Here is a 16,907-nt window from a genome sequence, read left to right as displayed (position 1 = left end):
TCAAACCCTTTCCACTAGACACGTGTTGCACATACCCGTTTACCACGGGCCGCGGGGTACGGGTATGCGCCACAGGTGATTGACAGTTTATCTTTACCCAGGAAGGGCGCGAACCGACATTGTAACTTAAATGCTAGAGCGGTAAGGAAAACCAACATCGGCAGCGTTGACTCAACGAATGGAAAGAATGAAAATTAGGATCCCAGCAGGAATCGAACCCAAGCATTCTGCGTGCCTATCAGGCATTCTACCACTGAACCACGCCAGGTCTATAAACTGGTTTGGAAAAACAGCCTACGCAGGTGTAATATCGGTGCGACGTCAATTGGAGTTGCGGTGCTGGCTATCTAATTTTACAAGAAAGCAATAAACACTACATGATGCTCCCTACGATGTGTACTCCTACGATACAGGCGCCATATCAGATTAACATCTGTAGTTCTAGTGTTGGCTCCGCTTTTATAGCAGTCTAATAAACATTACGTTTGTATTCCTATGATTCAGCAAGCTATATTGAAGCATTGCTCGACCCCGGAGGAATACGTTAACGAACGTTACATGTGATATCCAGACCACCACACCGTAAAGTGCACTTCGTCCACGAGAACGACGCAGTGTCCTCTTCATTTCTTACGAGGCTGGGCAATGGCCTCATGCTGACCGAGGATGATGCCAGATTGATTGACAGCCGCTTCGTAGACTAGGCTACGTAGGCCACATACGCCCAGGTATTCGACGAATACCACAAACACCATCCACTGATGTTGGTCTACGTAGCACTATCCAGGCCTACCAGCCCTCGACGGCCTAAACCTCACCAACACGAAGGGTGGCTTCAGGTTCCGACATGTCGCCGGCTCTGTCGACAGACAATTGTCGACGAAATGACCGAGGCATCCACGAATATTAACAGCTCTACTATACCACATACTTCACTACACATGGACCCCTCGTCACCATGATCACGACCGGATCCTATAACAATTAAGTCATGACCAGCTCCTGGTGCTCACTGATCACGGTGATGATTCCCTTGTTCAAGAATTGTCAAGAACGTCTTGCACACATGCACACGGGTTCGTGAAACGTGCGTGCGTTCTCAGGACACGTATCAGCACTACGTATCAGCTTACCGCTTCTGGTGTTGGTAATACCGACGTTGCCATTGGCAGCGTTACCCAACCGTAAACAACTGGTTATGCGGTTCTTCAACATATATATGTGTGCGTGTAAAATTTATACAAATCTTTAGCGTCATTTTGTAACGTGTCGCTTAATTAAAAAAGTTACGCCACAGTCGGCTACCCGCCGCATGCTTCGCATAACATCGACTCCCACGGTGCGTGGGATCTGCCGAATTTTTTTCCTTTTGCGAGGGTTTAAAGTGTGATACTATCAAGTTTCCAACAGTGCAGCTAAGAAATTAAAAGTGGTATTATAGTTTTACGCATTTAATTTCAAGGTATACCAAATACACAAGTACTATGTCACAAACTGATCAGAACACGCAGCACAGTTACGGCGAAAGCTGGAGTTCACTTGAATAAAATTTATTTGCCCAACGGCTGTTACTGAGCGCGGCATTTCTAGAGCCAGTTGTAGACTCTCTTGGGGCAACCAATACAAGTAAACATGCGAGGTACCCACTACGCCATAAACCATCGTAATTTTTATGAAGCAGGGAAGCACCGACTATGCCATCATTCGTCATTTTGCGGAAAAGTGGAGTACCCGCTACACATATGTAAGGCATTATGCGCACTTTCTGGATGATGTGGCTGATGAAGATTTATGGCTGAGCACCTGGTAGTGGATGGGAAGCTTTAAACCACACACTCGTTGCGCAATTCACATTGGGTGACGCCTAGTTCTTATTTTACTCTTCAAACACGCTACATTACATATGTTATAACATATGTTACAGATGCGCGATTTGTTGCCCGACCTAACGTCTGTGTAATATATTTTTGCAAAGGAGTGTCAAGTACCTCGATGGCTGCGTGGTAGAATACTCGACTGCCACGCGTAAGGCCCGGGTTCACATCCTATCGAAAAGTTTATCTTGAAATGCAAAGCATTTCTTAGCGAACCCAAGGCACTTTGGCCGTTTCTATCTATCTATCTATCTATCTATCTATCTATCTATCTATCTATCTATCTATCTATCTATCTATCTATCTATCTATCTATCTATCTATCTATCTATCTATCTATCTATCTATCTATCTATCTATCTATCTATCTATCTATCTATCTATCCGCCTACGTCTGGGTGCTCTCATGATCGCCTCATTAAGTTGATGTAGACCAAAATTGGTATGGGAGGGTAAGATGATTTGACTGATATGACTGCCTGGTTATGACATGAATAACATGAAATCCTGTCGCGCACGTCTGAAACCCTTTCCTCCAGACAGGTGTGGCACATACCCGTATACCACGGGCCGCGGTGTACGCGTATGCGCGCCACAGCTGAATGACAGTTTATATCTACCAGGAGCGGCGAGAACAACATTGGCAATTTAAATGCGAGAGCGTTTAAAAAAACGACATCGGCAGTCCTGAACCGACGAATGTAAAAATAAAAATTAGGATCGAAGCAGGAATCGAACCCAAGCATCGGCGTGTGCCACCAGATCCGCGCGAGGTGTAGAAACTGCTTTGGAAAAACACCATATGCAGGCGTAATGTCGCTGCGACGTCAATTGCGGTTGTGGTGCCGGCTATTTAATTTTACAACAGAGCAATAAACACTACGTATGTACTCCTACGACACATGCGTCATGTCAGGTTGACGTATGTGGTTCCAGTGTTGGCTGCGCTTTTATAGCAGCCTAATAAACATTACAGCTGTATTCTTATGATTCAGCATGCTTTATTCAAGCGTTGCTCGACCCCGGAGTAATACGCTAACGAAAGTTACGTATGATATTCACATCGTCGCACTGTAAGGTGCACTTCGTTTTGATAATACGTTCGTGTTCTAACGTGAGTGTTCAGTTACGTCGGAGAATAAATTTTCCTTAAAACGCCAGTGTTATCTACTGCCTGGTAGGCCGCCGATGTGCACATAACTACTACACTTACAAAGAGACATCGACCCACATCGTAACGCTTGGCTCAACGACAAAAAAGGAAGCATAGAACTACTTGCTGACTGCTTCACACGAAGCTCATTCCCACAAGGCCTGGGATCTGCCAAATTTTAACGGAGAATCTGTTTAGCAAATTGTTCCTTGTTCATCCCGTTCCAAAAAAAAACAACGATCATCGTCATAAACGGGTATGTGCCACAGAGATTGGGTAAATCGCACTACTCACCACTGGTCCACTGAAAATGAAAAAGGCAACAGTTAGCCCAACAAATGGCTGTGGAGCGACGGCGGCGAGCCGAACACCCCGAGTACGCACAACGAGAGAATACTAGCGAACGGGAAAGGCAATGGCGGTTGAGATAAGACCCCAAAGCGATGGAAGGCCTACGCCAACGACGACGTGCCCTTGTCGTGACTGTGGGTGACTGCGGTTTAACTGGAACCTCTCTGCTCTGGCTGATAATCAACGTCGAAACAACCTAGCAGCACCTAAATAAAGTCTTGCTACGACCTAGAAGCAACCTATAAACACCTGCATCACATAGCCAAGTCATAGGAACAACCTAGAAGAAACCAGAAACCAGATTTGTATTCAGAATCGTCCAGTTCCTCTGTTTCTAGACTTGCGGAACTTGGTGCAAGCTTCTGCAGTTTTTTTTTTTTTTTTTCATTTTGCGCGATAGCCGTTACGGCGCCGGCGGCTTGTGACCTCATAACAGCTTCCGCTGTAATAACTGAAGCAGGTTGCATATTCCGATAACAAACGTTTTAAATGTTCTGAGAGGATTTAAAATGACACTTCAGCTATCCATGGTGTTTTCCTTCTACGAAAGTCTTTAATACGCTCCAACATATGACATAACGTTGATGTAACGCATGTTTCTCACAATTCCATGACATATGAACGTGCCTTGAATGTAGTCCAAGCGCCAACAAGAGGTAACTAGAGCAATACATCAAATATCAGCATGGCGGACCACTGGACAATTCTGTAACTGTTTCTGGACCATAAGCATTATCTGTGCTTTAAGGGTGGTTGCATTTATTGCGAAGAATACTTTCCCTCCTGCCTATCATGGAGTGGCGCGTATGTAGACAATATAGAAAAGTTCAACATCTGCTTCACTCGAGACCACTTAAACAAACAAAAAAAATCCAGCCAGCTCCACTTCGCGAACACTTTCGAAAAAGCGAAGGTTATGCCCGTCATACATCAGGATATCGTACCTCGCTCTTTTTCAGGTCTTCTCTTCGCGGGTGCTTAGCTTTAGCCTGCCTTGCGCGAAAATTGCATTTGGCTCGGCGACATGTCCGTTCTCGCGTCAGCTCTCGCTGACGCTCACGTCGGGCAAACGAGAAATGTTCGCCATTTTGAAAACGCGAACTTCTGAACACTGACCCGCTATCTTACACTCCACTGCGCTTCACCGTCACCCAACTTGGCGCCGTCTCTCGAAGGTTCACTCCTCGAAATCATCCGCCCTCACCATCACATCTCGCAGCACGGCGCAGCGCTCCCCTTCTTAGCGAGCCTGACTATCGCGATAGTGCAAGGCCAAAGGCTACGTGATCAGTTCTACGCCGACCCCGGACATGAAAGCCTCGACTAAGAACAGCTTCGCTTTTAAAAGAAACGCGTCAATAGGTGGACTTGAAATCAGGTCATATATTTAGCTTTATTGAAAGTCGGGTATGCTGAGCTTACGCAATGTTAATCTTGATGTCGAAACTAAAACAAGGCGGACATAGTGGAGTCATATTGTGTGCAAAGCAATAATAACAGATATAGAACATCTTTAAGGAGCAAGCTTGCGTTTATTCAAACCGTTTTCTAGAGGTTTCTTGACCGGAACTTTACATAACATTAAGTGATATCCAGCGTTGTGGCGCCTATGTAGCTGTCGATAATCCTACTCAAGATCGCCGCTTTCAGCCGGAGACCACTCTGCGAACCGCAGATCTTCAGTGGGCTCATTGGTGGTAGTGTCTCTCAGATTAACGGTAACTTTCTCAGTGATGTACGGCGCCTCGGTTTCTCGGGGCGCCTCGGTTTCTTGGGGTGCCTCGGTTTCTTGGGGTGCCTCAGTGCTGGTGGAAGGGCTAGTGCTGAAGTATTCTTCATCAGCAGCAGTGGTTTGAACGTTTTCAGCCTTCACGCATTTTCCGTCACGGCAGACATGTGTTTTAATAAAGGCTGCCAAGGCCTGCATGGAAATGAAATGGCGAGATAAAAATTGGCAATAAAAAGGGCACACAAAAACAAGAAAGGCGCATTCCAATGGGACGACGGATCGATATTGCCAAAGAATGGTAATGAAAAGCCTGATAATTTGGGCGGCCACGGCATTATTAATGGCATTGTTCATATCTTGCTTTTGTACAAAGAGACGAATGAAATCCAAACTGCAAACAAGTTACATGCTCAAATATTTCATACTGATATTTGGTATTTTACACTTAGTATTTAAACATATTTGAGTGCACCAGCGCAAGAATATTTAACGTTAAAGAAGATGTTAGTTAAGGGCTGGATATGTCCTTCGATTTCAATGTAACAAAAACACGAACACTTAAAACGTACACGCCTAAACAAATGCACAAACTCATAAATTTGGCACACACTGAGCATCACGAAATGAACCGACGTACGTGGTACCAACTATAGGCAAAATATTATTGCTTTAGCTGTGGGATCATGGCAATGGGAGAAAATATCAGCAATGTCGATCATAAGATGATGCCTTCACTGTAGCTTAGAATGGTGATTCGAAGGAAAAATTGGTCAGAGGGCAAGGGCATCGGTAGTGGCGTAGCGCTCCTTAAAGGGACACTAAAGAGAAACAATCAATTGGTTTAGATTGATAAACTGTGCTCGGACAACTCTTGTGTAGTTTATTTGACCACCATAGGTTTATTATTAGAGGATAAACCAAGTTCAAAGTTTCATTTTTAAATTTGGCGCCGAACTTTGTAATTCGTGACGAAAAGACTTCAAAGAGCATTTAACGTATTTTGGCGCCACTGGCTCGACGAAATTTCCACAAAGTCGTTATGTCAAGGCTCTGGCCCCCTCAGAGGACAATGTACTTCGATTTAACCGATTAGGAACTACGTAGGCCCAAGCAGGCGCCGTCAAAGATATGTGACGTCACGACAAATGGTGCGGGAATTCCAGGTGGCGTCGCCACCTGTATTTTCTTTTTGCGCGTTTTCCTCGCTGATTAAGCGTGTTCGCGAAGAAAGCGTGGTGTTTTTGGTATCGTGGAAGACTACTTTACTAATGCGAGAAAAATCGTTTTCCTCTTTAGTGTCTTTTTAAAAATAAAGAAATCAGAAAATAAAACCGATCTGCGACACTTTTTGAGTTCATATTCTATAGCGACGAGGCCGAATGCTGTAACTAGGGGTGTGTGAAAATTCGAAAGTTTAGAATATTCGTCGTATATTACATTCGAAGTATTCGTATTCGATTCGAAATTCGTGTATTTGAAAAGTTTCGAATAATCGAATAACTTCGAATATTCGAAAAATTCGAATATGCGATTCAATAATCATGCATAAAATAACTCGTCTTCCACATTTATGCTACGTTCGTATAGCTAAAAACGTTGCCGAGAGGAGCAATAAACATCGTAAGTACACGGAGGCACGATATTTACCTGCGACGAGTGCCCCAATATGTATGATTTATTGCTGGTGCATCTCCGTCGTGCAGCACTGTTGGCGATCATGTAACCGTATATTTTCAATATTATGCGGCTGCAACGTGCCGCTCTACCACTCGTTCACTATGCGGGACCACTTCTGAAGAAAGACAGTGACCCATGTGACTGGTGGCGTACTGTAGTCACCTTCAGATACACCAGTCTGGCAAAGCTTTGCCCCATGTACCTCCCTATACTAGCCACTTCTGTTCCAAGCGAGCGTGCCTTTTCAGTGGCAGGGGGGGTTGTCTCTGTGAGAAGGCAGCGCCTGCTGCCTGATGTGGAGCAGCTCATATTTCTTCATGATAACATCTAGTCATTACTTTCATTGTGCCGTGATATTTGCTTGTGTTGTGCATTGTGCTAGCCTGGACATTGTGTTCTGGAGATAGCAGTGTATGTTGTGTTGCCAGTCAGGCTGTTAATGTGTGTTTTTTTTTTTCAAATAGCCACATGTTAAATAACATATTGTTACTGTGGAGGCATTTTTCCTTTGATATTCGATATTCGATTCGATATTCGAAGGTGGACATTCGTATTCGATTCGTATACGAAAAATTTGATATTAGCACACACCTAGCTGTAACTACAACGCCGCACGCGCATGTGTTTTAAAGTGAAATAGAAGGCGTTTGACAATGCCACACGTGAAAGCCAGCTTTCCCGCTGATGCGCTTGGTGCGTTTCACTGCATCATTGCCGTTTTTGGCATGGTATATGGCGCTGTTGCTTAAATAAGTTCCATGCTGTTGTAGGACTTGCTTTAGTCGCTGCGAGAAGTTGCTCGATGGAATCCTGCGCTGACGTGCTATGCACTAAAGGCGAGGCAAAGGGAGACTTTTGCAGAGCCTTATGGAAGGCGAGTTGGAAAAACTTTTTTTCGGTTAAAAGAATTTTTTTTTGAAAGTGTCTGCATATAATACCAATAAAGCATAGTACGCAACGATGTAAAAAGCCATATTTTGAGACGGACGGCTACACTGCGAAACTGAAGCCGCAAATTGTGTCAAAATTGAAGTTTTTTCCCAACTTCGTCACAATTTATGACAAATATTCCTGCTTCATGTCTTACCACAGCATATTTATTGTGTATTTGATGAACTCATAATGCCGGAAATGAGAATATATTACTCGCGAAAAAAATCTGTGCTTTCTCTAAAAAACGCTAAACGTGGAGCACTTTGAGATGCTTTGTCATGTCCAAAATAAGAAAAGGTGATACAAAAATGAATAAACTATCACTACCATGAAGGACTGCCACCTTCAGATTAAGAAAAAAAATGTTTCTTAGTAAAGGCTCAAATCAGCGCTTTCCTATAAATTATTTTTCGCAACGCAGTTTAACATACGTGCGCAAAATACTAAGCGGCCGCTAGGCGCCCGAAATGCTTTTTCCCGAAAAATAACGCCTCAACAATACTTACACACATATATGCTACCATGATTTTTTTTTCAGCATGATTGGATATGGTCTAAAAACCACCGGGCGCATCTATCTATCTTTATCTGTGAGATGACGTATACGAGCATATTCTGTCTACAGCACAAAAAAAGATTAGCGCAGCTTGCACAATGTCGCGGAAGACTGGGACACAGCAGAGTTGGTGGCTACCTAGCTGGTCCTCGCTTGGTTAGGCTTCTATCTCTCACCTGTATCTTCCTCACCCCTTCCTAGTATTATTATTATTATTATTATTATTATTATTATTATTAATATTATTATTATTATTATTATTATCTACAGGATACTGCAGGCTCAGGATAGCGCCTATGCAGGAATCATATCAAGAGTTAATCACAATCGCTTGTACAAACAGAAAAATAAGCGTTCATGACCAAAATAAGCATAGGCACACATATACACACGTACGTAACTAAAACACTTATGCATACACGCGTACATATAGCACTTGATAGTCAGTAGCAAAATTTACGCATAATTCAATAGCAATTCATCCTCAGAATAAGTATATGCACATACCTAATTATGTACACCTATACCAACACGCATACATATACAACTTCACACAGCAATAAGGGTACCGTTGTGCTAACACGTGAGTATAAGCGGTCGCAATTACAAATGTACGAAATTTTCTATAATTCGAGACCGAACAAGGAAACATTTACATTACCATGTAATTGAGTAAATCCTATACTATACTACACATGACTATACGTACCATACACGGCTTGCTCACCTTTTTTATCTTTCTGTAACACGAAAGTGTTGTATGCTGGGGTCCACCAAAACTTCACCGACATATCATACATCAATATACAGATGACGAAATAAGATAACAAAGAAAAACAAGAATAAAATATTTTGTTGATTTGGATGACCTGAGAGTCGGACCGACAACCTCACGGCCCTCGACGATGAGACCCAGGCGCTTTGGCTACTGCGCTGCCGACACTCATTCACGAGTCTTTTCAAACGCGGTTCATATTTTCCACACCTTCCTTCCACCGTGACCTTCACTAGTGTGGGGCGGTGTCGCCATCTTAGAGAGGTGAAGTGAAGTACTGTGTCGTCACACTAACGAGCGCCGACAGGACGCGCTTTGGTAGTCTCAGCGCAGTGGAGGCTGGCTCCCCGATTGCAACTCCGTTTCGTTTCAATAGTTTTAGTTAACGCTTCGTTGCAGCGAGAGACGCGAGCAGGTAGCGGAACGCTCTGCCTGTCGCGTTCCAGAAGCGTTGTGTGGTAGTGTATGCATGAGCAGAAGGGTAGGTTACCCAATTGTAGGAGAGCGCACACCTTGCCCTTTTTCTCTTCAAATGACGACGCTTTCCATGAGTGCATATCGAGTACTAGTGATGATGTCCCTGTTGAAACCATCTTTGCACGGGACTCACCATACGCCCTGTCCGGTTTACGTCAGCCACGTCAGCTACCACAAAAGCGTAATCATGATCATTTACATTAGCCGTCCGGGTGGAGATGTGCCATTAGGGTCAACCAAGGCGCGTCCACATCAAAAGGTGCTATAGCCGCCAATCACCAACACACACTGTACAATCTTTAAAACGTCTGCTGTCGGGCTCGTTGCTGCGTAGCTGAACTTGAACTGATGGCGGAAATGTTAGACAGGGACGAAGAAGTCAAGTAAGACACGGAAAAGCGCACGGTGCGCTTTTCCGTGTCTTGCGTGTCTTCATCGTCCCTGTCTAACACTTGCGCCATCAGTTCAAGTTCAGATTGTACAAGCTCTCATTTATCAATGTACAATGAACATAGATCTACCTTTGTAAGAACACGTTCCACTTTCGTGTTATACCGACTCCTATGAGGGATGGATCAACCAGGTTTTAAAGACGATAGTCTTTCTTGGGGAACTTAAACTGAGAATTTTTGGTCTGTCTGTCTGTCTTTCTGTTTGTCGGCACGTCACTCGATTCAGCCACCCGGCCAAAGTTGAACCACTTGCTCAAGGGCCAGTCATCTTGAACGGCTGACTAGGTCCATACTTGTGTACATTGTTGATCAAAAAGCAAACCTTACGCATATCTGAGGCGCAACATCACTAGGTAAGTATTAGGTGGTGTGTTCCTTTAATAGAAAATTCATAGATACGTAATTCTAGAGACCCTAGTTTCTTAAGCTGCGCTAAAACTGCGACTGCGCTGAAACCCGCCTTCCTCCGTGCCCTCTGCACGAGCTCATTGTTGTGTTTCGGTTACGGTTCAGTATTGCAATGTACGAATGCCATGGGGCGCCGGTCTGGCATTCCTGTTTTACCCAGGCGACGTGTAAATAAAAGAGCGTGTGGAGAGCACTCGTTGAGTGCGGATGTTTCTCCTGCTTCGGCGCTTCGCGCCACACCGCGTGTTCGGGCTGGCGGGCGTCCCCGCCGGTCCTCGCCTGCTGCTGCGCCGGGACTACGAGCCCGCATCACAGCACTCATGGTTCCCGACGTATTGCCAGATGGCGTCCATATCTCACGCAGCGCCTCTTCTATCGTCTTTAGACTACATTTGCAGCGAAGCACGCAGATACGCGGCCAATTTTTTTTGTCTGTGTTTTTCGCCGTTTTAACCCTCGAAACAATTTTGGGGCACGGAACCACTGGTACAAGTTGCATACAAGCTGCATGAAGCAACGACTGCGCACCTCGAATTTCAGCCGCGGGGCTGACTCACCGTCTGTGATGTCAAGCACGGAACTGCTGTTAGGTCGACGGCAACAGTGACGTTTGTGAACTCCTCTCTAACTCCCCCTTCCCCAGTGCAGTGTAGCCTACCGGGCTCAGCCCTGGTTAACCTACCTGCCTTTCTAGCAAAAGAGCCATTTGGGCTAGTTGGTTACGGTTCATATCTTAAAGCAAATAGGCGCACTATGGGAACAAGGACAAAAGGGAGGAACCGACGACACAAAGCGCACACTCGCAACTGAAGTTTTATTGAACGAGTACACTAAATACGTTACAAAAAAGGGCACGTGGTGCAATTTCCCTCGCCGAAACAAACCAAAACGAGATGGGTATCCCCTTAACAGGGGATACCCATCCCCTGTTAAAGAGATGCGGGGATAGATGCGTCAGCTACCCTTCTATCGCCCTAACAGAGATAGAATATTCATATTTGATCAACACACTGCATTAAACTTGTCTGCCCTCCTCTCTCCCCTCTCCCCCCCCCCCCCACGCAGTTTGAATTTTCTTTAGTCCAGTTTTCTTCGAACTTCCTTTGTGTATAGACGCATGCGCCTTCATGATCTGTTAAGGGGATACCCATCTCGTTTTGTTTTGTTTCGGCGAGGGAAATTGCACCACGTGCCCTTTTTTTGTAACGTATTTATGTGTACTCTTTCAATAAAACTTCAGTTGCGAGTGTGCGCTTTGTGTCGTCGGTTCCTCCCTTTTGTCCTTGTTCCCATAGCGCGCCTATTTGCTTTAAGATATGAACGTGCCTTTCGTTTCTCCTTATTTTCTCTCTCTGTCATTCTTTCAATTATTTTTGTTCTCTCTTTCTGTTCTTCCTATATCTTCTTTCTCTCTATCCCTCTGTAGCTGTTCTCTCGCGTTCTATCTTTTTTTTTTACTTTTCTTACCTTTATTTCAATATATTGCTCTCTTCCGCATTCTTTCTCTCTCTCTCTCTCTCTACTCAATTTCCCTTCCTGCTTTCCCGCTTCCTCGCCCTCACATCTGATCTATTTGCCCTCACTTCCCTTTCACAACCCATTGCTGTACTATACTGTACAAGGCTATGCTGGGCTCTGCTAGCGTGCGTGACAGCCGAGTGGTTACGAAGCTCGCCCTCGGATTGTCGGGACGCGGATTCGAGTCCCACCTCGGCAACCAACTTTTCTAGTCACGAATTTATTTTTTAATGCTAAGCATTTCATAGTGAACTTCTGCGACTTTGAGCGTATCTATCTATCTATCTATCTATCTAATCTATCTATCTATCTATCTATCTATCTATCTATCTATCTATCTATCTATCTATCTATCTATCTATCTATCTATCTATCTATCTATTATCTATCTATCTAGCCGCCTACGACTTTGAGCTCTCCTGGCCGTTTCGTTAATGGGATGTATACCAAAACTTGTATAACATAACATGAGCGTATTACGAACATAAATGACGGGTGATAACATGAAAATCTTGATATGCATGTCATGAACAGCATAAATTACATGCCACAGTCTTCGGGCTCTTGCGGCCGTTTCGTTAATTTGATGTATACCAAAACTGGTATGGCGTGACAATAGTGTATGACGAACACAACTGACAGGTCCTAATGTGCAAATCATGATAACCAAGCCATGTATGGCATGATTTACATTATATGGTCTCAGGGTGCTCGTGGCTGTTTAAATGAATGGACGCCTACCAAAACTGGCATGATAAGACATTTTCTGTATGACGAACATAACTGACATATCGTAACATGAAAATTATGAAACACAAGTCATGTACGACATGCTTTTACATGCCACGCTCATGGTACCCTAGCGGCCATTTCGCTCGCTTGATGTACACCAAAATTGGTATTGCGCGACGAGACTGTATGATAAACGTAAATCAGAGGTGGTAACGTGAAAATCATGACATGCAAGTCATGTACGACATGATTTGCATGCCACGCTCATGGTGCCCTCGCGGCCATTTCACTCGCTTTGTACACGCCAAAATTGCTATTGCGTGATGAGACTGTATGATGAACGTTAATCAGAGGTGGTAACGTGAACATGGAGACACGCAAGTCATGTACGACATGATTTACATGCCGCGCTCATTGTCCGAACGCTGCCGTTCGCTCGTGTGATATGCATCAAAATTGGTATTGTGCGACGCGACTGCATGGTGAACGTAAATGAGAGGTGGAATCTTGAAAATCATGGCATGCAAGTCATGTACGACATTATTTACATGCCACGCTCAATGTGCCCTCGCGGCCATTTCACTCGCTTGATATAGACCAAAATTGCTACTGCGTGACGAGACTGTATGATGAACATACATCAGAGGTGGTAACGTGAACGTCATGACATGCAAGTCATAGATGACATGATTTACATGCCACACTCAGTGCCCTCGCGGCCATTTCGCTCGCTTGATATACGCCAAGATTGGCATTGCATGATGATACTGTATGACGAAGGTTAATCAGAGGTGGTAACGTAAAAATCGTGACATGCAAGATGACATGATATGCATGCTATGCGCATTCGCCGATCGCTGCCGTTTCACTCACGTGATATGCATCAAAATCGGTATTGTGCAACGCGACTGCATGATGAACGTAAATGAGAGGTGCAAACTTGAAAATCATCGATGCAAGTCATGTACGACATGATTTACATGCTACGCTCATGGTGCCCCCGGGGGCCATTTCGCTCGCTTGATATACACCAAAATTGGTATGGCGTGACGGGATCGTATGGCCAACCTAAATGAGAGGTGGTGACATGAATACCATGACATGCATGTCATGTACGACATGATTTACATGACACTGTCATAGTGTGCTTCCGGCCGTTTTGTTAAATGGATATATACCAAAACTGGTATGGTATGACACTAGTGCGTCATGAAATGACAGGTTATGCATTGTATATACATTGTATATTGTATGCATTGCATTGTATTATACGTTTCATCAACATGGCATATACTGGATTATATATGCATGTATGCATGTCAAACATGCGATATATAGTGAACTAGATGCCATGGCATGAAATATTTCACTTGTCTCGAAGACAAAAAAAGGTGATATAGCAGCTCTCTGCCGGCTGCTTCGCATTACATCGATTCCCACAGTGCGTGGGATCTACAGTATTTTTTAATCTCTCTTTCTTTCTCTCTCCCTGTACTTGTTGTCTCACGCACCAGAGTGATCGCATCCCACGCGAGAGAAATTGGCGCTCGTTTTCTGCGAACGAAACACAAGAGGAAGAAGAGGAGGGCGATAAAGAGGACGAAGGGAGGGGCCGCCGGTTCATGATGAGGGTCATTTTCTATCTACGACACCCGACAAAGCTCGCCCATTACAGGCCTGCTGTAAAATGATATTCATAAGGTAAACGTAACACTCACCCCACAAGGAATTCCATCGGGCTCATTTTCAAACCGGAATGGCCAGTCTTGGCATAGGTATGTGCACTTCGTCCTGTAGGACGACCTCCACTGTACGCGGAAAGAAATAAGAATAGTACAAATGACACATAAACTGCCACCAAACCGCATGAATGAAAGACGAAGCGTAATTCATAAAGCACACGCAGGGCTTTTCTCATTCCATAAAAAAAGGATCTTATTTATTCCTCTATTTCATTTTTCCGTATCACGACAATCACCTTATTATATTTGAAAAAAGGCATGTTCCCTGAATTATACATTTAATGTTCCAATTTACATTACCGCCGGCTTCTTGGCCAATCCCCTGTTGTGGGTGTGAGGCAAATACATGGAACTAGCAAGCAAGCAAGGAACGCTTTAGCACATATATCATGCAGAAAAACGAGACCCAAAAAAGGCAGAAGTTCAGGGAATGATTGAAGCTAAAAGAAATGAAAATGCTTTAACGTGGTGTGTTGCTGGAGCCACCGTTTCGACAAGCGGTCTCCTCTTCTTCAAAGCTGCAGCCTTGAAAAAGACACGGCCGCTTGTCAAAATGGTGGCTCAAGCGACATACGGTGCTCAAGAATCTGTCACCACTAACACGATATGTAAGAAGCCAGTCGGCTTCACTTGGTTCGTGTTGCTCTTTCTCGTTACGCTAAGTAGGCCTATAGGGCGCTGCTTAACCCTTTGAGGGTCGAATGTTTGCGCCAAACGCGACTCGCCAGTGTCGAATTTCTTATTGCTGATTTAAATTGTTCAGAAATTTTAGAAAACGTTTTCGTAATTCTTTCGGGGTTACCATAAAGTCACAAAAAATTGTTGTGTTGTTACATGCACATGGTTTATGCATGAGTAACAGCAAGATACGTTCTAAAAAAGCGTATATGACTGTTTAAAAATTATCATTTGCAATAAACGTTTGTGCAGTTCACGGAAATAGAAAATAAGTGCATGAAGGGCCGTCAAGTGGAAACACGGAGGAGGAAAAGTCACCTTTGATAAAGTCAGCATCGTTTCGCTGCGCATGCTTTTAACATGACGCTCGCTCAACGAAATTTGAGTCTGAACTTGTCAATGACACCTCGTATGACGGGCTGACATCCAAGTAATGCGATTCTTATTCGGCAGTCGAACTGCGACTCGGAGGATTCGCAGCTAGACTCGCTTGCATCAAAGAAACCAGCGCGCACTTCCATTTGCAATAGAGCGAATTTGGGCATGTTGATGTAGCATAGTGAAAACACACAGCGCGAAACACCGACGGGGACACAGAAAGGAAAGAACTGTTGTAAGTCAGCGCTGTGTGTGTTTCCTTTCTGTGTCCCCGTCGGTGTTTCGCGCTGTGTGTTTTCACACTGCCCTTCCATTGCTCAAGCGAACTGCGCTGGTGAGCTCACTGAAGAAAACTGTATGGTTGTACGCGCGTACGGAAAACAAAAACAAGTCAGAAACCTACAATCATCCTTGGTCTTACAAAATGGACACGCGACGAAAGGCGCGCTAGTTGCTGTATAATTCAAAAGTCGAAAAACAGCGCGAAACACAGGACGAAGGAAGATGACACGAGGATAGCGCCGGTCCTCGTGTCCTTTTCCTTCGTCGTGTGTTCGCGCTGTTTGTCCACCCTTCGTTTTATCGCCAACGAGACGGAAGCGGTTTAAGATGCGAACCACCTTAAGGTCTCGGCGTATCGGCGTGCATTGTGCGACGTCTGCTGTCGCGGCGTGCATCGTCGTCTGTTGTCGGGACGGCCCATTTGCTTGAGCGCAAGAGAGGGTGCCACCGCCTCAGCGCTCACCGTGTGGCTAGAGAGAGCGAACGGCGCGCGCTGACTATGGAAACACTCTTTATGTGATGAACGCTGAACTATCAACTCGCAACTCGCAACCAACTCGCAAAGGACGAGAACGTGCCCTCGCCCGCGAGAGACAACGCCGACGCAGGCAGCATCTGCTAGCGAGTTTCTTGATTGAAAAAGCCGTCTGCTCGCGCTAAACAAACCTTCACCTGCCACCACGGATATATAGTTACAGGATCCTGAGCTGCAATATACTGCCGGCGGGAGATTTCTCTATGCCCATTAGCAGTGATTTTGCTATGGGAAACACCGGCGCACATTGCATGCTTCGCTCCTCCACAGGTTTCTCGTTAGTGGAGCTGAAAAGCCCTTCCCTAAATGCTTCGCCCCTCTCCAAATCTTTCTGCGAGTCCCTAAAACAGGAAACGCAACCACAGCAGCATCGTATGTGTCAGTCAGCGCCTACACGGAAACAGGCGTAATCGCGCTCCGGCGAGCAATAAACGAGACAGTAACAAAGCGGTCACCCTCAGAGAGATTCTAAACTAGACAGCCATCAGTTTTGCGGGCGCGAGAAGCGGGAACGACCCGAAGGACGCAAGCGAAACTAGCAGGCGAACCTCTGTAGTAAAACATTAAAACCAAACGGAGAGACATCGGCACAAGAAAAAAAATTCCGTGTATTCCCGCAATTTGGCAGCATATGCCAAGTAATATAAATGGTCGAAA

The 16,907-nt window shown here is 44.8% G+C and overlaps 1 protein-coding gene across 2 annotated transcripts in view; it reads right to left on the bottom strand.

Moving 5' to 3' along the window:
* Window positions 1-4,933: 4,933 nt before the first annotated feature.
* The window catches only part of LOC119390850 (uncharacterized), a 51,564-nt gene continuing 39,590 nt past the window's right edge, over window positions 4,934-16,907 (bottom strand). For both annotated transcript variants that reach the window (XM_049414965.1, XM_037658563.2), the window contains exons 3-4: window positions 14,354-14,443; window positions 4,934-5,299 (exon numbers count right to left, since the gene is read on the bottom strand). In XM_049414965.1, coding sequence (XP_049270922.1) covers window positions 5,006-5,299; window positions 14,354-14,443 — 384 coding nt within the window. In that variant the 3' untranslated portion in view covers window positions 4,934-5,005. The remainder of the gene's footprint in view (window positions 5,300-14,353; window positions 14,444-16,907) is intronic.

Source organism: Rhipicephalus sanguineus, chromosome 4 (assembly GCF_013339695.2).
Source record: "Rhipicephalus sanguineus isolate Rsan-2018 chromosome 4, BIME_Rsan_1.4, whole genome shotgun sequence".
In the NCBI taxonomy this organism is placed as follows: Eukaryota; Metazoa; Arthropoda; class Arachnida; order Ixodida; family Ixodidae; genus Rhipicephalus; species Rhipicephalus sanguineus.
This window is presented reverse-complemented; position numbering and strand designations above follow the sequence as displayed.